At 43.8% G+C, this 23,747-nt stretch overlaps 1 protein-coding gene across 3 annotated transcripts in view; it reads right to left on the reverse strand.

The window, feature by feature from the left end:
- LOC120900919 overlaps positions 1–23,747 on the reverse strand; it is a 286,191-nt gene that overhangs the window by 15,354 nt on the left and 247,090 nt on the right. For all 3 annotated transcript variants that reach the window (XR_005739262.1, XM_040308521.1, XM_040308522.1), the window contains 2 exons: positions 4,793–4,926; positions 956–1,245 (listed from right to left, as the gene is read on the reverse strand). Coding sequence is in view for 2 of the 3 variants with exons in the window: in XM_040308521.1 (XP_040164455.1) it covers positions 956–1,245; positions 4,793–4,926 (424 nt within the window). In the remaining variant the exon portion in view is untranslated. The remainder of the gene's footprint in view (positions 1–955; positions 1,246–4,792; positions 4,927–23,747) is intronic.

Here is a 23,747-nt window from a genome sequence, read left to right on the forward strand (position 1 = left end):
TAGGTGAAAAAGGGGAAGCAACAGATGCACACAAAAAACGAAAGGTTTCATGTTAGTAAAAAAACAAACAACGACTAGCAATCGTACCCATAATACCCAGTCCCACGGCACAAACACATGCCCGGTTCGATGATAAGAAAAATGTAGGATTAACTGAACATATTATTCTCCTGCCAATAAATACAAGCTTTCCGTTTATATTTACTCCCCGTTTCCTTTGGCACAGGATGAACGATGGGTGTGTGTATGTGTGGGGGCCCATCGATTGTAATGGATACGAACCCATTCGTATTGTGTATTCCGGGATTTTCCTATTCTTTCTGCTGCGCACCTTTCCGCAGTGAGAAAAATGTGTAAAATGCAATAACCTAGATTTAATGCCACCATCATAAGGGAGGCAACCTGGTGCGCTCGTACATTCCCTTCCCATTTCATTGTTGCTGTGAGTGCGTTAACATCGTTCTTTTTTATTTTTTCTATCACGCCCGCCCTATCCTACAGGGCACAGTTTTCTTTATTTATATTTTCTAACTTTTCCCCGCCACCAGAGCTATCCCAACTAACCTTGGGCATGGGTGCTATCAACGTATGGGCGGGTCGAGAAACGAACGTAAAACCAACTTTTATAGTTTATTACTTAATGGAATTTTCAATTTTCACTTTGTCTTCGGGTGTGACGCGGCTGTTGCTGTTTCGGTGTTTTCTTTTCATGGCATAAAATGCTACAGAAAGCTTGCTGGAAAAGCACATTTCACATTCCTCGATGTGATATGGTACAGAGAAAAATAAAACCAAATGGCAGGTAAATCAAAGATTATGCTCGCTGTCACGAAATTCTTTCCCTTGGTAACTTTAATCTAATCTCTTTTCTAATCGTGTGTGTTTGTATAGCTTTACTGTCAATAAAACTGGGTAAAACCGCTCCCTCTTCGATAACGAACCCATTACACATTACCTTAGCTTTGCATCGCTGTGCCGCAGGAACTTGTAGATGAGCCGAAATTCGAACCCGTTCGACACGCTGCCACTGGCCGGCGGTTGCTTGTCTAGCCGTAGCGTCACGTTGACCGACTTTGTCTCGCTGTAGTATATCGTGTAGCCGGAAGCCGTTCCGCACCATCGACCATCCAGATTCGGCAGCCCCTGTTCGCTGATCGTCATGAACCCCTCCGTACACTCGCCGTGTTGTTTGACGTCGTGATAGTTTTCGACAAATTTGCCGATGCTAAACTTGGCTAGATTTAGCTGCAAAAAAAGGACGAAAGTAGATGAATGTAAATGATAACGTTTTTTTTTTGTACATGATTGAATTTATCTTTTTGTGCAATTTTGAAACAACAAGTTCTTAGTAAATGTCACTTTAAAGTGAAAATGTTTGGGTTGGGGTTGCAAAGACACAGCTCGGACATCTGCCTTTAAGAAGGAATCTTTTTCAAACAGATTTTTTTGTATTATTTTTGCCCCAAACCAGGTCCAGCTGACACAATCCTAAAAGGTAATAAATCTGTATCAATAAGATTAAGGACCCTTTTTCTCATGCGAGTAAGGCGTTCAATGGAAAAGTTTGTCCCTAATACCCTATACAGCACTCATGTTGAATCGGAAGTTCAGGATTTTGTTGAAGAAAAAGATACAATTACTGTGTTTTAACGCATTAAAATCCAAAACTAAATTCAAACATTATTCAATGTTCACTGTTGAATGTATTCTCTTTTAATACCAAAACTAATGTCTCTCAACACTTGCTATAATTACTTTGTTTTTTTTTTCTTTTCATATTTTCATTGTAGCAATTGTTCACTCGCTCTCGCTTAAACCTCGCACACAATCTCCTAAATAGTGTGGAGGCAAAAATGGGACGATGGTCGGTTAATGGTTCCGACTAATCCCGTTCCCGTTCAGGCACAGCCTTGGTACTGGCTACCGTGATTAAAAAACTTTCATATTACTTGCACTTAAGCTCTCCATTTCATCGCCGCCTTCGCTTAATCTTTGGTCCCCTTCGGAGTTCATTCTTTTTGCTGATTTTTTTTCTACTTTGCTGTGGTAGTTTCTTCTTTTGCGTCTCACAATCTTTTGTAATACTTTCGCTACTTACAAAAAAGGGATCGAGAAAACAAGCGGGTTTTGCTAAAGACGGTATAAAATTGAAGCTTTACACGCTTTCTGATGCCCTGCGGCTCAGTTTTACATTTGATGGTTCTTTTTTTCTCTTTCTGAATTTATTCAGCATTTAAAAAAGGAACCATGGAAAGCTGCTCTCCTAAGTTATAGCGGAAACATTTTTTTAAAACATTTTATTGTTCGCCGTTGCTTTTATTTTAAAAAAGTGTTGTTTTGGCGCGTTAGTTGCATAGTTTGCTATAAAGACGCCTAAAGGTATGCAACTGGAATAACAAATTGGCATTGTTACGTTCAGGCATTCGTTCCTTACTAGGATTTCACCTATTTATAGTTATATCCTCATTGTACATGCAATCTGCTTTAAATATGTAAAATGCTAGTACATCAATTCAAACTGAAACATCGAATTGAAAAAGCCAGCGCTAGCACGCTTGAGCGCTAGCAAAATTTGTGCCTTTCTTTCTATAAAACTAAACGATATGTATCGAGCAAACCAGCATTGGCATGAAACAAAGTTATCTATGATTTTTCAATTAGATGATTGGCTAGTTCCAGTCAATGTGTGCAAATAAAACGAAACCTTTTAGCTCCGAAACCAGATACAAACTTTTGTCAGAAGCTCACAAAGCTTTCCCCGATACGAAACCGTTCGATTATCAAACACGATTACAGACACGACCATTGCTTGGCAGCGACTTTGATACAACACAAACAAATCGCCACCACCACATTCCACTGTTGGCGTTGCACTAGCTAGATCCATTAGATATTTGCCATCATCGTGCGCCTCCGCAAAACCTCTCCATTAACAATTTCGATTTGTTTTCCGATCAGAGAGAAAGAACTCCAACCATTCCAGTAGCATCATCGGGTCCATCAAAGTGTGAAACAAAGTTTTCTGTTTGACTAGCGGAATAAATTCAACAATTTTAGAGCTTTGAAGCGGGCAGCGCCGTGTAGCAAACAGCCAAGAGATGACTTATTCCAAGAACGAATTCATTCGTCCTGAAACACACAGTTCCGCAGCGATACTTATGCTTCCCCACCCATCACCCATGGACCACGGACCTATTAGCATAAGTCAGCGCGAATGAAAAAGTCAACAAAATAGGAAGCAAATTGAATTAAATGTAAATAAACTGGCCTCGTGCACCGTGGATTTGTTGATCTAATTTAGTGGCATTAAGCCATGGTGGTGGTGGTGGTGGTGGGCTTGTTGCTCCGGAATCGAATGTCTTCAGTTGTGGCTTCAACCTGCCCGCTATAGTGCAAATGCGTTTGTTTGTTGCTACACACGCACACGCGCAATCTTTACAACTTCAATCCCTGATGACCATATAATAATGATTGACGTTTACAAGGAAAATACATCACAACGATGCTTTTGATCAGGACTATTTCGGTGCTTCCCTGGCGGCATTTTTTGTTTTGTGTTTGCTCTTGTTGCTCGGTAATTAAATTGATGGTTACCACAACCTCGCTCGATCGTTCCAACCGTGCTCCAAAACAGTTCAATTAAGTAGTGGACAGAAGACACCGACAGAGCCAAATTTCGCTGTAGGCAGAAGCCCAAGAAAGTTCGCTTTCCTCCAGCCTCAAACGCAAAGTTTTAGTAAGACCTTGCTTGTGTGCTGTCTATGCGCAGGATCTACAAGAAAGGAAACCGTTCTGGAAACGATATTTATCCCAACACGTAGTCATACACACACGTTAAGGCATACGCATATACACACACACTTTCACCAAGACACACTACCCGACACACTGCATAGATTTCGCTTTTCCCTATTTATCAATTAGAGATGAACATGAAAATTCACTCTCTGCTGCCGTCAACCCTCAGGGCAACGGAAACCTCGTGGAACGAGAGCACATTTTTCACTTTCAATTTGGTTATTGATTTCGGCGCTTCGTCCTTGCCGGCGTGTGAATGAGCTGGTGGTGTCTTTCCACGGGCTCTACCGTCCTCCAACCCGGTCCACTCGCCGTAACGCGTTCAATGTAGCAAGAAGAATTGGGGTTTGTGTTCTGATTCAGAACAAAACCAAGAAACAAAAAAAAGAACATCCAACAGGCAGCTTCAACGCAAAAGCGAAATGGTCGTCGAACATGCGATTTGACGTTTGCCAGTAGTTTTCCGCGCGTCTGACGAGAACCCACAAACGCGCCCGGGCGTGCCGGAATGGTGAAAGCGTTGCAGTAAAAATGAGAAAGTACCTTCTACACGGGCGAAGCAATAGCAATCGTAACAAAACGGATGGAAAGCCGGTAGCCCAGGGAGTGATTTCCACCGACGGAGGAAAAGAAGTGAACAACAACAAAAAAGAGGAAAAGATGCGAAGAATTTATGACCATCCATTAGTGCGGTAAAAGCAACAAGAAAACGGGCCACTTTTTGATTATCATTATGGTTTGTTGAAAATTTAATTTATGAAGACGATGCCGGTGGCAATCTTCGGCAGTTCGAACGAACCCGGCATGCACGGCGTCGTTGACGGATGAATGGGCCGCAGAGGTACACGGACATGGAAGCTCGGGCCACAGCCACACACACACACACACACACACACACACACACAAACACACACACACAAACACACACACACACACTCACAAGAGCGGATGTCATTCAAAGGGGGGATTTTTACGAGTACCGTGCTGTGCTTACCTGCACAATGTCACCGTAGAGGCCACCGGTGGCCGTAAAGTTTAGGTGACACACGAATGGATAGACGCCGTGGGGGTTTTGTATCTGCAGCTCGTACGTTCTTCCGGCCTCACCGTGCAGGGTGCGGTTGCATGCTGAAACGAAATGGGCAGATAGAGATGGAGTTAGTTGGAATCAATATTGAAAGACGTATTCAGAAGGATCTAGCATAATTTGTATCTTGCTCCGGGAAAATGGAAGTTTTAAATGTTTCAATCAAAAACGCATTGAAGAATGTTGGGAATCCTCCTTGAAAGTGTCCCGTTATAGCTTTAAAAAGTCAAATATGAACAATATACTGCATACTTTTAGGCGTGTTACATAATTTTTGAAATAGAGTTCATGTGTTGTAAATGATAAGCTATAAATTGTTATAACGTGCTATATGTAATTTTGTCCAATGAATTATGTCCAGAAAAATATAATAAGTACAGTAGAACGTCGATTATCCGGGGGCGGATAAACCGGCGGGCGGCTTAACCGTGCGCATAAATGTGACAGCTGTTCAAACGTACAGCGAAAATTTGCAGCGATAGTCAAGTGGGCAACCAGATTTTTGTGCAGCTCTAAAGTGTCTAGTGATATTTTCGAAATTCATTTTTGTTCATGAACAGTTGTTAAACCTGTAGTTATTGATTAAAATGATATTTTACTAACGATTAATCGATTTATTCAAGTTGAATTAATCAAAAAACTAATAAAAAACTAGAAATAAAATAATTTTTATATGAAAATGACATTTCTTGGACCATTATCCGTGCAAATCGATTAACCGGCAACCGTCCGGTCCCGAGCTGCCCGGATAATCGACGTTCTACTGTATTGAGTTATAAATATTTTATTACAAAAAGGAAGACAGAATTCAATACCAAGATATGTATCAGTATCAAAATTTTTTTTAAAATAAGTATTAAGAAAAAAAATCAAAAATTAATACAAAATCAATTTTAAGAAATGATTGAGTTGCAAAAGAGTAATTAATCTAACATCAAGCGAGAAATAACAATTAATTAAATAAAAAATAATAAAGAAAACATAAAATAAAACATAATTACATACTATCAGGCGTTTCCGCTGACACATTCAATCGATTGTTGAACAGACCTCCACAAATTGAATAAAGTGCATTATGTTAAAATGCAGTTAATAGACAACTTTAAACACGAATGGCATAGTTTTAGGCGCATTAAAAACAACCCGATGAATTGCAAATCATCTCCGCTTGCAGCTTTAAACCATTAAAGTAGAAGAAAACTCCCCCCTACCAATCTACCATTACTCCTAAGCGCACCTTGCTCAACTGGTCAACCGGTGCTGCATGTTCGATTGCGGTTCCTGCGGTGGCTTTGCCCTTAACCCACCCAACCCGTTCGCCCGGTGGCGCTTGATTTGCATTCCGCACGGCAAATCCTGCCGGTAACTACATCCAATTTACCCGTATGTCACACTTCACTGTATCAAAATCCGTCCACCGCAATGCCCACCACCAGGAAGCCATTCCACCGCTCCATCACCCACAAAACGCCGGCACACGTTCGTCGGTAGGAGTCCACAAAACTCTAGCTGCCCCATCCTTCGGTTACGGTTACCTGCTACAACTTTGGTTAATTTTTACTCTTTTCGCGGGAGAATCAAGGGGAACGGCAGGGCAGCGGACAAGCACGTAGGTAGCAGGAAAACTTTTTCCAGCGGGGTGCAAATTTTCAATCGCTTAAAAGCCGAAGCACAATCGTCCGTAACCGTGCGGGAAAGTGTGAGCCCCCTTTTCCGACGACGACGACGTGAGCAAAATCCGAGAGAAGGATCACCTCACCAACTTTGTACCTTTTTGGTACGGGGGAATGGCACAGGATTTTGGGAAACAAAAGGAATGCGAATGCGAATGATCCGGAAAAATCGGAAATCTCGCACGAGAACGAACGAACTCGGCCGGGAAAGTAAGTGGCACGGCGAAAGTAACCGCCTGCCGTTAATTTAATAAATTCAATATTCTTCCGGGCTTCGGGCAAAGTTTATGTTAAATTCTCTACACACTTCGGCGCACACATACACAGCGAGTGTCACGTAGCCTTTTTTTTTTGCTGCGAGTCAGAGTGTGTGTGTGTGTGAGTGCAGGAGCAAAAATCGAGGATCAAACAACTCGAGCATATTTTAACCGAACAGCGCGCGGGCGCGCTTCTTGCATACTTTCGGGCGCTTTCTGGCAAGCTACCGGTTGGCTAAAGTTTTTACGGGTAAATCCACCTCTATACGCTTCCGCTTGGCCGGCTGGTACCATGGCGCAGAAAGTTCATTTCTTTGCAGTTATTATTTTTCGTTGCTAAGACTCTTTTTTGTGCTTCGTTTTGCAACGTATAAATCCCATCCCACCTTCTTTCGTGCCACTTCGACCCCGGAATGCATTTTTCCTTTGGAAGCACACAATCCAGGCGAAAGATTTTGACGCAAAATCCAGGGGCAAAGGGGCCAAAGAAATTCGTTCGTGCAGCCCGTCAAACGGTGAGGTGAAACTTTAATTTGTTGCCGTCCGCGTCGCGTGTGCGTGTGACGGGAGTTTGCTTCGCTTTCCTGTACCAGTGTATAACCGAAGCGCTAAGGTGCATTATCCAGCGTATTCGTGGCTGCTTAACGATGGTTTTTTGTGAATTTTATTTTCTAAAACTCAACCAAGAAAGTGGAGCCCAAACATTTGCAATCCATTCGAAAGTTAAACGCCGCAGCTGCGTGATGCCAAGGTGGCATATCAGTTCGGAAAGGAAAAGAACAAGAACAACCTTTGGCGCATAAAAGTTGCAATATTTTTCATAATAAAACCACAAAACGAAACATAAAGAAAGGGAAATCCCTTCCATCGCCGCCATAAAACCAGTAACGCACCCAGCGAAACCGAAGCGAAACGTCTTCGTAACAGCGCTTCCTTTCCTAATTTCCTGATCATAAACAGTCCCACCATTGCAATTGCCGTCCGGCGTCCGAACTGGGGTCGTTTTCTTTCAGCGCACGGGCAAATAATTGAACAAGCTTTCCAGCGGAATGCCCTGAGCCACCACTCCACTGCTGTCGGTCGCAGTTTCCGCAGAATTAAATGATCATTAATTAGCACGACATACGCTCAAGATCTCGCCCACGTCCGAGGCAGGGATTAGCCGGACCGTGTATCTGTGCCGTGTCAAAGGTCAGCCGTGGTGTGCGCAATAAAGCCACCGTCGTTGCCCGTCGTGATGGCATTATTACCATTAGCAGTAGGTTACGGGCAGCATCGGGTGGTTTGGTTGTGCGAAAAAAAAGCTTCTTCTTCTACTGCTGCTGCTGCTACTCGTTTATAACTAAAGATTATGTCACGTATAAGTGACTAACGACGGCTTCGCTCGAAATCTGTCCGGGGTTTTCTTGCATGTTTTTTCCATGTAGGCAAAATGTCGCGGCTGCTCGCACAGGATGAAGATTCCTGTTTCACCTTTTGTTTCACGGTTTTCTTCTCCCCAAAACACACACACACACACACACACACAATCGCAAGCACGCGAGCCACCAGCTGCAATTTAATTTGTTCCCTGTGCTCTGTCCCTAATCCCGCTGTGTAATTTTAAAGGATTAAAGTTTACTGCTGCCTGCAAGGTTTGATAGTAAGTAAATTACTGCGGTACTTTCGCGCCAACTTGCCATCCCACCCCCTCTAGGCAAAGGTTTTGGAGGTTCAACCACACGCACAGCTATACGTATGAGTCCCTATGTAAGTGTGAGGGCACTCCTCAGCTCCTTCCAAATATCCAAATGCTGTGCGCGGCTCACACTCGCTATCGCTTTCATAATGCTGATCCCCGACTTGAATTATGCGAATCATTATATACGGGGTGGATAAACAAAACGGCGGAAACAAAGAACGAGCAGGAACACTTCCTCTAATCTGTGACACAAACATACACTTGCAAATACTGCTCCAAATTGACCTTCCGCGCTCTCCCGTTTTCCTTTCCTTTAGTCATGCCTGATCCTTAGTAAAGACCACAGCAGAGCGTGTAACGATTTACCAGCACTGCGCGTCCCAGTGGAACCACAACCAAGCACACACACACCCGTTCATCAAATTATATTGAGGGATAAATTAATAAAACCCTCTCGGCAAACCCTCCGCCGCAATCAAAATCAATCCGCAAAGGTTTATTGACATTGCCTTCCAGGGGTTGGGCAGATGTACGAGACGACAGCCAGGACACAGGTCATCATCATCCCACCACTTCACCATCGTTCATCACCATCATCGTCGGTTATCGCTTGGAATGCGCCATTGCTCCCTGACTGCGGGGGTTCTCTCCCCTAGGGAGAAATTTGGTTATGAAAGCTGGCCGGTTAAATGTCATCCAAAGGCGGGGCGCGTTAATCATGTCACCGTGGAAGAAATGAGCTAATAAAACAGCGCTTCTGGCAGAACGGCTCCAGATGATGACGGTACGGTTGATACGTGGCATAACTGGATAAGCTGCCGACAATTATTGGTCATTTATGTGAATTTCCATGTTCGTTGATGGAGTTTATAGGTGATGTTCTCCATTGAATATCTTCAATTTGTTGAGTTTGTTAAGATTGTAAGGATTCTGGTATGTTGGACTTCAAATTCTGGGTGCTTAATATCTTCCAACAAATCTACTCATAAGCTCCCGACAATTATTGGGCCTTTCTGTGACTATCCAGCTCGTTGCTAAAGTTTGCAGGTTGTCTTATCTTTCTTCAATATCTTCAATTTGTTGAAGTTCTTAAAGTTGCATGCATTTTGAATGTTTGAACTTCAAATTCTAGGTGCTTAATATCTTCCATCAAAATTGCTGATTAATTTGAGAGCATTTTCGTGTTCTCCTCCGTCCACATAAATAATCTCGTCTCTTCATCCAGCATCTTCACCATTGTTTGACAATTTTTGATCAATTAGTTCTTCCTTTTATACCGAGGCAAAGCCCTGACGAGACGCGGGAGCGAAAACATCATCAGCATCAAAACCTCGCCCAGTCATTCTCGCACAGCACGTAACGTAATTTTCCTTCGGTAACAAAAGCGCCATCACCAGCCATCATGACCTTGGAAAAGAGCAGTCCTGGTATATTGTTGATCGGTGCTGAGAGAGGGAAGTGCGGCAATGGGGCCCGTCCTCCGTAGTTCGTTCCCAACCCCAAAACCGACGACAACTTGAGCGAAATTGCTTCCCATGGCGTAGGCAAATAACGTTTTCGATGTGGAAAATCCTCACGTGCCACACCGGGTGGAAGATTCGTCGACTATTGGCCAACCACTCGGTGTATGCGGTGTATGCGAGTGTGTGTCTTTCGTTGAGGGTAGTAACTTAACTCCCCGAGCGAACATTCCACGGAACTGGTAGCTAATGTCGCCGGGAATGGTGGCCGACTGTCCCCCCCATTGCTTAAGATGCTCACTTAGCCCTCCACCAAACGGGCTGATCCGATTTGGGTTGTTAAAGTGCGGACCGGTGGAATCGGGGAGGACAGGAAGCTAATAGGACCCCGACCCGAGAAGAGAAGCCATGGTAAATGATCTTCTCCCCCCGCCCCCCTATGCCAACGTGACTACTACTTGCCCGTGCCCCAACCCGAACAGCCAATGACAAATCGAGCCATAATCTGATGGTCGCCGAAATAAAGAAAAGCTCATAAGGAAAATTTGTCCCCATCCGTGTCTTGCCTGTGTCTGTGCTTCTACCTCGCACTGACACGCATACACACGATGTTAGTGCCTGCTGAGGCGCATTATTGCATTATCTACACCGCAAGAGCCGGGTCGTCTACCAGTAGGGGCAATCACATCCCACTTTCGGCACGGCGGCAGATAATAACATTAAGCTGCTCACTCAAGCGACGATATGCAACTCGGCTCGCGAGCGTCGTGTGCCAGATCGCCATCTGAGCATCTTGCGGCGAGGGGATGGATAGAAACAGCCGAGGTTTCGCTCACCGCTGCCTGAGCGGATTAGCAACACTCCACTGGGCCAAGTGTCACCCGCCGGTGCTGGCAGAGTTGGACAGGGACCGTTTTCCGGGAACGGCCGCACGTCTTATCGCACGAACCGTGTTGTGATCGTGCAGTTTTTTTCTACATCTCTCCCTCTCTCTCTCTCTATCTCTCTCTCTCTCTCTCTCTATCTCTCTCTCACACTCTCTCTCTTTTCTCTCTCTCTCTGTCTACTGACTGCCTGCCTAACAACTCCTTTCATTGAGCGATGAGGACTCATATCGGTCGGAAAATCGTCCAATAGTGCTGCTCTTCAAACGGAGCTTCGGTTTCGGTTAGCTCACCGCCACCGCTCACGTGATTTGTACACACAGCATACAGTCACGATTTGCTGCCAGCGCCTGTGGGTACGTGCAACCTGGGGCCCCGTTCGAGCCCGTTTCGGGCAAATCACGAACTTCCCATTGACGTTGATTCGATTGATGAATTGATGGGTGACAATTTCTGACAGATTTATTTTATGGACGAAATATTTTATTATGCCCTCAGCCGGTGGCACTGTGTGCGCTATGCTGTGACGTCGTAAGCGTGTGCTGGGATGACACGCGAAGATATATTGCTTGGCAATATGAGTGGCTGTCGCGATTCTTCCACTGCGATTTAAACGTCATACTGCACTTACACTGTGTGTAATGGGTGCAGTGACGAGAAACATACTAAAAGCTGCTTTATCTCTTTACATTTCAAGTTTTCTGTTTGGTTTTTTTGAGGGCCATTTTGTCTTATTGATTTTTTCTAACTAATCTTTTCTTTTTCTTTTTCTTTTTTCTCCTTATTCATTTCTTTCCTTACTTTTTCATTTCTATCTTTTTCTTGTTTTGCTTTCTTGTTTCATGCTTCCTGTTCCTTTATTCGTTTATTCATTCATTGATGTACAATTTTTTCTTCATTTCTCTCATTATTTTTGTTCTGTTTTTTATTTGGTACTAAAATTACATAATGTGTGTTGTTATTTAGCATTCTTTCTTCCGTTTTTTTTTCTCTTGCGATCTTTTATTTTTAATTTTCTCTTCCTTTCCTGCTTTTTCTATCCGTTCTTGTTTCTTTTTCCACGTTTTATTTTTTTCTTATATATTACTTTTCAATTTATCCTATCTTATTCTCTCGCTCTCTCTCTCTCTCTCTCTCTCTCTCTCTCTCTCTCTCTCTCTTTCTCTCTCTGCTCTTTATTTTGTTCAATCCTGTCTTTCTTTCATTTTCTTTATAATTTTCACTTTATACTTTACACCATCTGTATTTTACTAAATGAACAGTCACGAAATCATATAAGTGATGAAAAAAAATCCTACTTTTTATCTTCATTCTTGTTTCTAAAAGGAGAAAAAAGCTAAGCTCCTTGCTTATCTTTAGGCACATATAGGCAAACATATTGTCTATCTTTACACAGCTACAAGCAATCGCGTTGCCTTAATTTGAACGATTTTCTCAAAAATGACACACAAAGAGTATTTCTTCCTAGAAAGTACTTGCACAATCAGCAAAAATCAAACAGTTGCTTTTCAGCAGAACAAGAATGCTTTAAAGCAGAAAGCATTTTAAAGAAACCGTACAATTCCCCGGAACAGTCTTGCGTGCGTCAGATCAACGTGTATTCGTGCCTTTCTGCTGCCACGGTTTGCACAATCATCATCATCCATTTGACAAATGCTACCACACACACACACACATACGTGTCCACACGTCCATACGGTGAAAACCATTCTCACATGCACACCGTTCCTCCGTTGGTGGTGGTTGCTGTGAACAGCATTTTCGACCGCAAGAAAAAAAAACGCCATCACCATAATTCATATGCGCTGAGCGTTTTTTAGTCGTTTCTCGTCACGATCTAACGTGTCGCATCTGTGCCGAAGAAGAAATGTGTAAACGGAGAAGCCACTACAAATGGCCAGGCTAGCGTATGCAAACACCGGCGGCCACCCAAAGAAGCTATAATTCCTATCATCTTCCGCGAAATTTCATTTTTTCGTAACACCCATTTTCCGATTGCACGAAAACCGTCAAAAATGCGATTTCACTGCTGGCAAGAGCAAAACCAAACAAACAAACGAAAAAAAACCCACACACACAAGAAGAAGGAAGCGTTATGCTTCTTTGGCTTTCCCCCTGCCAGCTTTAAGAGCAATAATCCAATCGATCCAATCGTGTCATTCTCAACGGTGGTGCCGTCAGCCCCAAAATGAACAAGAGGAACACGGGTGGAAAAATATTATTTCTTCGACTTTGCCGTCGGCCGGCACGTACATGCTGTGTCGCAAATTGTGTCGAACATGGTGAGTGACGAATCGGTTCGATGTTGTCTCGCTGTTCGCTACAAAGCCGTACAGCTCAGCTGCCTCCTCCCCAACCACACTTTCTGCTTCTCCGCGACCAACAAATCTCTTCACAAATATTTTGTCTCGAGCCTTGGTCGATGCTCAAATCGCCACGTCCTTTTTTTTTGCGCAGCAATCGAATCGAAACAAACCACACACACACACACACTGTCGTGCTGGACCGGAAGCGCACGTGGCCAGCAAATCCGAGTTTTTGGAGTAGTGTTGTGATTTGGTACTGGCAGGCGGTTGTGTATTTTTCGCATCCTTTTCCAGTGGGCCCTAAATCCTTGATCGAAGTTGAGTGTTTGTGTGTTTCTTTTCGTTTCTTCCTTTGCCTTTTGATGGATTGAAACGTACCCGGTACTAGAAATTGTTTCCAATTTGTTGCTTTCGTTTGTTTGTGGGCGTCCTTCACTCACTTACTCACTTTGATTTGATCCTCCGCTTTTGTTTTGCTGCGTTTATGCGTCTGTTTCCTCCTTACCTCTTTTTTCGCTCTCATTTCCCAACCACTCAACGGATCTTTTTCCCTCGTCAGCACACAGTCGCAGTGTGACAGTTTATCTCTTTGTTATTGTGCTTTCCCCCCATCACCACCACCGCTTTATCCGTCTTCCTGGCCAGTGGCATCACATTCGCACAATCGGGTGGCAAGAGGTTAAAAAGATCAATTTATTTTCCCGCCCAGCAAACGGCGGCAAAGCTCGCATGATCGCTTACACACTTTTCCTCCGAATCCATTTCGTTGTGATTGAATGGATTTTTGGTTTCGGTGTATGGTCTTCGCAAAACAAATTGCAACATTTTCAAGAACGCATCACAGTTGATGAAGTCGTTGTGCGAAAACAGAGGGTGTAAAAGCGTGATGGACCAAACCAGGGGGGTTTTGCGTGTTCTGAGCTTGTTTTGTTGCTGCGTACAAATCACATTTACATGTTGTTTCGATTGGATCTTCTTGATGGAGCGTGAAATATTGTACACACACATCATCAAAGGTGACCTGATAAATGAAGCCATCAAACGCGCTACAAATCTAAACCACTTAAACGCCTGTTTGTATGCAATCACACTACACCGGTATTAATATACCGGCCCTGTACGTGTGCGCTTGTATTGCCATTTTTAATCAGTAATCAGCAAACTGAAAACTGAAAAAAAGAAGCTTTGACCTTACTAGCCCTCAAAACAACGTCCAAATATTTACACAAGATTGTAATCATTATGGCACAATTTCTCGCAATTGCCCGCAAATTCATTCCTGTAGCGGTAATGTTACTACATCACGCACCTGGGAAGGGGGCGCATTCGCGGTACGGAAAAAAGCCCACCCATCATCTGTGCTGGAAAAATACCTTTTTTCCTTTCCCTTGTTCAAATCCCAGGTGAAGGTTAATATTTTTTCCCTTTTCCGAACCACTTTCCATCAGCGATTCACACAATCGTGGATGCGGCCCGGACACAGATTTATGATCCAATAACGATTAAGCCACTACACACCCCTTGGTTTTTATTTTAGAACAGGGCCATACAGCCTAACCAATGCTACCACCACCACCGCAAGGGCACGAGTACAAATCAACGTGGAAAATAAAGTAACCGCAACCCCTTTGCACGGCACACGGCAGAGCGTCCGTTAATGGTTATCTCCTGCTGGGGGACGGGGGAGAAAAAAAAACGAATGTTTTCTTTTTTATGGCTCTCACTCTTTCTCTTTGTACCCTTAACATGCAACCACAGATCACTGCCGCTACGACCTGTAATGTTCTAAAACAGTCCAAAATCCAATTTGCCCTCCAACACATAAATAAATATCGAACGTTAACAATTTACATAAAGCCGCAGTCATCTTTTACACGGTGGGTTTTTTTTTTCTTTGCCCTCCATTCCTTCTTTTCCACCATTTCCAACATTTCACCGCACGACCGTAGCATAATGCTTCATGTTAAGCCGCTTCGTTTCAGGTTCGTTGGTTTTTTTGAGTTAGTTTTTTCAAGTCATAAAATCATATCTCAACCGCCACGGAGCCATTTTATTCTCGATGGCGCCCTGCCCTGCCCTGCCAGAAATAATTGTTCCGAGGCACGAAAATAAAGCATCGGTAACGGTGTGCTTGTGTGAAACAGTAAACGAAAACAGCGATACACAGTGATCCCAGGAGCACCAGGTTCGAGTTCGAATTCGAGTTCGGCAACAACGGAAGCGATTGAATTTGTATTCCACCGAAGAGTGCGCCATCAATATTGCAACCGGGGTTTCTTTCTTCTTTTTTTCAGAATTTTTCAAACTTGCTTCCGCTGCGGCCACTCCAGCAAAGAACCAGCAACATCGGAAACCTCCACGCTTTGACTAAGGAGTCCGGCAGCCGGGATGATGATGGCTTCGCAGGTGGGTGGCAGCTTTGTTGTTTTCCTCTTCTCTTGCTCTCTGCGCGAGATGATGCGGCCGATAAAATGTTTAAAATTCAAACCATACACATCGGGGGAAATAAAATATCCATTACATCTTTCTCTGGCTGCAACCCATTGGGCACGGGCCGTTGTGAGCTTTTTTTTTTTGGTTGGTGGAACTGGTCCACTCGATCGGTTCGGTTCGGCTGGACGTGGGCGAGCTTCGTGTACCTTTTTGAAGGTGGATTTTATTCTGCAAAAAAAACTACACAAACACACACAAAGAAACGGAGAGAGAGGGAGAGAACCTGCTACTGTGTATCTCAATCCAAGACCTCTTGAGGTGTGGTGCACGTTCGTCGTTGCTTGCCTAGGCAGCAAATGGATTTGTTTTTTCTCTTTCGCCCCTTTCTGCTTGCACGCTGATGTGCGCTTCTCAACCGGCCATGAAAATAGTTTTTAGTTTCGAAATATTAAAAAATTCCAACCATAAATCGACCCGCTCGACTAGCCCATTAGGCAAGCAGGAGGGGAAGGAAGGTGTGCAAGAGGGCAAGCACGGCGACGGAATTCATCGATAACATGCTTTCGCTTTTCCGGGCATCCTGTTCTGCAGCTCCATTTGGAGCATTGGTTCATAAAACATCCTTTCCTCTTACGCTCAAAGCAAGATGGGCTACATACATGTGTGTGAGTGTGTGTATGTGTTTTACGCCTCCGACAGCAACTCTCTCCAGATCGGGAGGGTGGCGCAGTTGCAGCGTGCTCACTGCAGCATGAAAGCTGCAGGGCGGAGCGTACGCCGTCGTGCCGGAATTGTTAAAGTGGCAACGATTTCCGTTTCGTTCCGTTCGATTGAGCTTCTACGTAAGGTTCAACGCCGCGATGGGCGAGTAGTGCGGAAAGCGTATTGAGCAGATTATACTCCCTTCTTATTCAACCGGGTAGAAGGGTGGGAAGAAAAATGTGGTACGCGCGGCTAGGAACCGTTTGGAAGCTGCATGCTAAACGGCAAATCGTACAAAGCGATAATAAAGCTGCAGTTAAAGCTTTTATCGCTGGCTGGTGGCTGGATGGATGATTTAACTACATGTTTTACTTTTATGTTTCATTCCATTGAATTACGGTTTTAAAACATATAAAAAACTAATATTTCGTTTGACAATTGAAATATCACAGCACTAAACAAATTTAGCTACAATTCCCCTGAAAGCATGCCAAACCAAAAAATCTATTACTACAATTTTCCTGAGTGCATTCATTTTTCTAGAGAAGAACAATGATTTTATCGCTCTATTTTTCGACACTAACTATTTTATACCCATGACATCTTTCAAACTTGTTCTACACCTACGAACTACTGAGACCCTTAAAAACATTAAGTCGAATAACTCAGTCGTATTAGGTTTCAATTCAATCTTGGATTTCAGCAAAAATTGGGTAAAACCAATTGTAAATGGAAAAACAGATATGCGTTAACTGTCTAGAAATGAAATAGGAATGAAAAGAACTTCATACAGACACTTGGAAACTATGCAAAAACCAGTGATAGGTTGTCGTAATCGCACCTACGGCTCAAACACATTTCCAATCATCGCTACTCTGGCTAAAACTCCGGCCAAATCATACCGACAGTTCCGTCCGGAGTCATCCCGGAGTCATCTGAACCCGTTAGAGTCGTCCGGTACCGCCCGGAACCGCTAGTCTGCAGCCAGACTTGGATCCAGTCCGTTCTATCAATTTTGACACTCTCAACGCCGTCAACGGCCGAGTAGGGGCTTCGGTTGGCTCTGAATTGCTTCGTACGGCTCCAAACGCCTCTGCACTGTTCCGATCTTGTAATGTTGCATCTTTCGGTTTTGGATCTGGATCATCTTTCGGTTTTGTCGTAATGATACCACCTTTTTTTTACATTACCCACCGAGAGAAATACCCTTTTTCGTATTTGAACCTATTTTTCGATTGTTTTCTAGCTCAAAGTGTTCAAGTGTACATTGTGCGTGGTTTAGAAGAAGAATCCGTATTTTACGAAATATTTTGTAAAATTATGTAGTGTGTGTTGGGGTATATTCTTTGTTTTCAACTTAACGAATCGCGAATCACTGAAAATTTGTTCTTGTGGCCCTCTGGTGAAATGAGTTTGACACAGCTGATATACAGTATGAGTTCAGTATCGGTTCCAGGACTGGTATGGGTTCAGCATTCGCTGCAGGCTCGGTGCGGGTTCAGTCAAAGTTTCAGGACTGGTGTTGGTTCGTGATCAATTATAAGGCATTTGGAATTTCGTCGTGAAGCCCTGTAACCGAACTTAATTACGGGTTACAGATAAAAAATCGGAAATGCCTCATAAGGCTCGATTTAATATCAAAAAAATATATATATATATATATATTTATAATGATCACAACGAATGATTATTCATGACGAGTTAAATGAGAAGTAAAATAAATAATGAAAACAATAATAAAAGAAACAGTCTTTGTAAATAGTTACACATAAAATAAATGAAATAAAAATAAATTGACGGAGTGAACTGTAGACATCATTAATTATTCACATGGAAATGCATAAGTAATCCGATTCATATGCAATTGAGAAAATGAAGCAAACAATATATTACCAATAATAAATAACAGTATACTATCAAAAGATATTGTTTGGAAAATTTTAAAATTTCATAAAACTAACCAGGAATATATTGCATAATAAAAATAATAGCATGATAAAAAAATGTAACGTAAAATATAGTGGATTAATGGTATCACACAGTTAACAAAAAAAGGTGACAAATACTTGAGATAATATACAAAAACATCATAATACTTTTATTTTCAAAGATTTAACTAAACACTGAGTTCTTACACATGCTTTGGGGGAAGAAATATGTCACCACCAAAATACATACATTCATGCTTTAAAACCCAACAGCGACCGCAGACATCCAAATCGTGCTATTTATTTAACGTCAACGCACAAGCCCACTTTCGGGAAAACCCGTTCCAATGAACAAGAAGCCAGTGTGGCTTACCCGTTTATTTGAAGCCGTTTTTCCTACCCCTGCATGATTCCTGCCTCCTCTTCTATGCGCTCCACCCAGTGGCTCTAAACCACGCAAAAGGTTAAGGCACCCACCTTGCCGAGTCGGCCCCTACCGCGTGGCTGGGTGGTAAGCGATTTTCCCTCATCCATTATGTTTATACACTGCTTTGTTGTATATTTACGTGTTAAGTCGATTGGAAAAGTGTTATTCTTTCAAGACCAACGTACGTGTGTGTGTGTGTTTGGGAGAGCTAAAAACCGTCGTCGTCGCCTTCGTTTGTCGGGCGCATGTTGTGCCGAACGCGTATAATTCATTCATGCATGTTTCTAAGCCAGCCAGCCACGACTCCTCCTTACAACACTTGTACCGAGCGCTTATTTGCATACGAAACCGAACCTCGGAAACCAAACCAATCACACGCACCGGCTGCGAGCGATCGGAGGTAATGATTGCAGTTTTTTTTCGCCCGGCAAACCGGGAGACCTGTTGGCATGAAAGGGATCGGAGGTGTTTGAAGCCTTTCACCGACGAACCCTTTCCCTGTAACATATAACCACAAAGCTTGTAACAGTTTATCTTCAACTTGGAATGAAGTGTTTGCATAGGAAGAGCAAATCACAAGAAAATGATGCATTTTATCATCAAAAAACACTTCGGAAAGTTATTTTATTTAATTCATTTAATAAGAGCAAGAGTCTGTTTTCCCGTAAAAACGCTATTTTCCTGCCAAACATTCTACTAGTGCGTTCAGTGCTTTAAAACACGATTCGTTGAAAACACTATTCACACTTTTCCTGCTCCAACAGATCCGACTTGTTTAAACACATACACACACGCAAACCATCCACCTGCAAATGAGCACTTGGCAGTGCAAAAAAAATCTCCCCCAATCCGGAAAAAGGCACACATTTTAATTTGATTTACCCCCAAATGCTATGTTTGTTTTATTTCTCCGCCCGTCAAAGTTTACCCTTTTACGCTCGATGCGCTAAAACGTTCTGCCTTTAGAGAGAGAGCAACCAAGGCCCAGGACTGAGGAGGAAATGCTTTGAAGCGGGGAGCTACGGAAAGGCGAAAGTTGTGTGTACTCGTCGCACTGTTTGTAAGCACACAGGCACACAAATATTGTATGCATTTGCCTGCCGTTCCGTTTGCTTAACATTATATTGCCGGACCGGCAATGCATGTGCACTTTGCAGGTGCTCGCACCTGGCAATAAATAAGGAGTGGAAAAGAGTGTATGCCTTCGCTGCGAAAAGGCGAATGAGGGAAGCCCCTCCCCATCACAGCCTAGTTCCCTTTATGTCCTGTGAACCCGGTTTTCACTGTGCAAATGTTCTATCTTCATTATAGTAATTAGAAAACTCCTACGAATAGTTCTACGACAACACAAACAGATCCTCCATGCTGCTTTTCCACCGTCCGCTTCTGAAGTGTTCTTTGAGCCTGGGGGGTTTTAGGGTGGCGTTTCGGGGTGGGTTTTGTTTTATTCTCTCCACAACCAACTTGTGCACGCAAAACCGGTGACGATACATATATATTTCCCGCATGGACTTTTCGTGCCCCTTGTGCACCCAGCACTCGTCCACTGGTTCGTCGCTTATTTATTTCGATTGTCAAACAAACAAACTGCCAGCACAAGAAAGTATCCGGTTTGACTTTTCTTCGCAGCTGGTTGTTGAGTTGTTGGGTGGTAAAAAAAACCAGTAATGCGAAAAGCGAATGATTGCAATTTGCCCCGGTGTAGCTTTGTGTCATGTTGAACTTTTCACGACGATCGAGCATGTACGTGTATGTGTGTGTGTGGGAATGAAACAATCGAACCTCCGGAGCGGATATTAGGACGCGATATCGGGGTTAGGTCCAGTAGCTGCTGCAGGTTTATTGCGTTGACACAGCTTGATTGTGGCCATCGAACAAGCGCGTCCGTCCGTTCGTTCGTTGCACTTCGTCGTGGTGCATGAAGGGTTTTAACAAACTGACCTACCCGCACGGTACGGTACGGCACACGGAGATGACATTTCCGGGCTTACAAGATGACAACCACACAAAGACTTACACAAACAAACACACACACACACGAAGCAAACTGTTCCAATGTGTAAGCTTTTTTTTATTTTGGAGAATATCAAGTGATGCTGAAAATAATTGAATTGATATTGCTCGTTACTTTAGCACGAGTGGAGAAGCTGAGTGGTGTCCCTTTCCCTATTACCAGCTGCTTCTTTCATCTACGAACATTCACAAAAAATCCTTCCTTTCCCTTCCAAACCCTTTAAAGGACACAAACAAATGATGGCATGAGCCAAAAAATTTACTGTCCTTCACGCAAAAGAAAACTTCTACTCAAAACCACACAATCTGCACAATTCTTCTGAAGCTTAGAACCATTTTACCATGTCAAGGGGGGTTTCTCGATAGCAAGCTTGCAGTCCGTAATAGCCATAAACAGTAACGCAAGCACCAAAAAGCCTTAACTTTATTTTTCCTCCACGTGCCCAATGGAGCGGTTCGGTGCGGATTTTTCGATAAATGCGATTATCGGAGCATAATTTTTCCCCTCTCGACTGCTTCCACAGCCACTGCCTTCCGCTTCGGCGGTTCGCACACACACAGGTATACATCAGCCGACCGATGGTCGGTATTGATCCATATTTATGAAGCCTATACAATTTAATTATTCTTCCCCAAAAATGTTGCTGCCCGAGCGACTCGATCTCCTAATCCGGACTTTTGAGATTTTTCACCACCATCACCACCACCCAACATCTCGTGCCGTTCTAAGTCAGGCCTCTGGCTTCATAATTTGGCATTATCTTCCATCACCCACCAGAAAATAACCTCAGCATTATTAAATCTAAGCCTCCCCGTTTGGTCGGATGTTCGGGTCCTTTGCTGATAGAGCAAAAGAGAGAAAGAGAGAGAGTGAGTGATTGTCGAGTGAAGAACAAAGAAGCCAACGCCACAACTCCCAAGCACTTTGTTCCGTAAGCCACGCAAAGTCCTCGCCCTCGGAGGCTCGAGTTGTGGCGTGTGCCTCCGCAACCCATGCCCATCCATAGGCTCAATTTAAATTCATAAAAAATGCAAAACGAATTCTTCAGGCCCGATAGTCTCTAAAACCAACCTTTGCAAACGAAGAAGCAAAAAATTATACGGCCTTATCACTCCATCCGATGGCTTGGCTAGCCCGCCTCACTCGTCCCACACACACACCAACACACATGTTTGTTCGATGCCTAGTAAACGAAGGGAGCCTGCCCAGACACGACTTATGATAAGCGCGAGCCGAAACCGAAAGACAGACGGCACACAGGAAAAGAGTGGGAGACGGTAAGCTTTGATGGTGGGATGGGTATGGGGTAGGTGGGTGCAATACTCGACAAAAAATATCGACAAACAAAAGTTCCACCCACCGCGCGTGGAAAATGTATGACTCGAGTGGATGGTTCGCGAGCACAGTAAACACAGTCTTGTGCCGTGGCATCCGCCCGGTAGGGACGCCCGAATGGAGATTAGAAGCTTGAAAATTGTTCGCCTCTTCTTTCCCACTGTCCCGTCACAGTGGCAACATACGCAAGGGACGAGGGAAAAGAATTACGGCTGCTGAATATTAATTTTTCCGAATATGTCACCAGTTTAAAGGAAGGTCGTCGAATCGTTAGCGGGAGCGACAGTGGCCAAAAAATGCGAAAAAAGTATGATTTTACTGTATTGCAATAAGAAACAAACGAAAACTCCGTTTTTTGCAATACTGGAAGCTCGGAATCGGAACTACCTGACTTCGATTCTGTCTCCAGAATTGGAATCGGAATCTGCTCCAGATTCTGAAGTGTATTCCATTCCGAAATCGAAAACGGAATCGGCACCAGATTCGCCAACGGTATCGGCTCCAAAATTTGAAATGGATTCGGAATTGGCACCGGACACGGCCTATTCCAAAATTAAACCGGCTCCTATATCAGAATCAGCTCCGGGATTTCCATATTCCTTCAATAAGTTCATTTCACTCAAGATTTCACTGTCATGCTACTGCTACCTAGCATAGAAGAAACACGAACGTTGGCTGAAAAATAACAAGGCACCCGGAACCGACGGAATTGCAGCTGAACTGGTCAAGGATGGAGGTCCACGACTAGAAAACGAGATTCATCAAATTGTTACTGAGGTGTGGGATAGCGAATCGATGCCTTGTGATTGGAATCTCGGCATCATCTACCCCATATACAAGAAGGGAGATAGGTTGGACTGCAACAACTACAGGAGTATTACGGTGTTGAATACTGTCTATAAAATATTCTCCCTGATGCCTTGTCCCGCACGTCGCAGAGATAGTCGGAAACTATCAAAGAGGATTCTGAAACGGAAAATCAACCACTGATCAGATTTGGAATCCCGGCCAAACTCATAAGGCTAGTTCGAATGACTATGACCAACGTCACTTGAAAGATGAGGGTGGATGGAAAACTCTCAGGACCTTTTGCTACCACCAAGAGTCTGCGCCAGGGGGACGAACTTGCCTGTCTCCTATTCAACCTGGCGCTAGAGAGGGCCAACCGCGACTCGAGGGTCGAGACTACGGGAACCATCTTATATAAGTCAAACCAGATCCTGGCACACGCTGATGATACAGACATCATTGGTCTGCGGCTCTCCTATGTAGCAGAAGCTTACCAAGGGATCGAGCAGGCGGCAGAGAACCTCGGATTGCAGATAAACGAGGCAAAGACCAAACTGATGGTGGCAACATCAGCGGGCCTACCAATAAATAATCAGAATCTACGCAGGCGTGACGTACAGATAGGTGAACGCACTTTTGAAGTCGTCCCAGAATTCACCTATCTTGGGTCAAAGGTCAGCAACGACAATAGCATGGAAGCTGAGTTGCGCGCAAGGATACTGGCTACCAACCGGTCTTCTACAGCCTGAAAAACCACACAATGAAAAATGCACAATGCACACGTACTGCCCCTGGAATCTATCATGTACCCATACTGGTCCAACCTATGATGAACCCATACAGGCCTTGCATCCTATCATGAACCCATACTAGCCCTGGAACCAATGCTTAACCCATACTGGTCCTGGAACCTATCATGAACCCATAACGGCCCTGGAATCGATCATGAACCCATACAGACCCTGGAACCGAT

This window comes from Anopheles arabiensis, chromosome 3 (assembly GCF_016920715.1).
Source record: "Anopheles arabiensis isolate DONGOLA chromosome 3, AaraD3, whole genome shotgun sequence".
Taxonomy (NCBI): Eukaryota; Metazoa; Arthropoda; class Insecta; order Diptera; family Culicidae; genus Anopheles; species Anopheles arabiensis.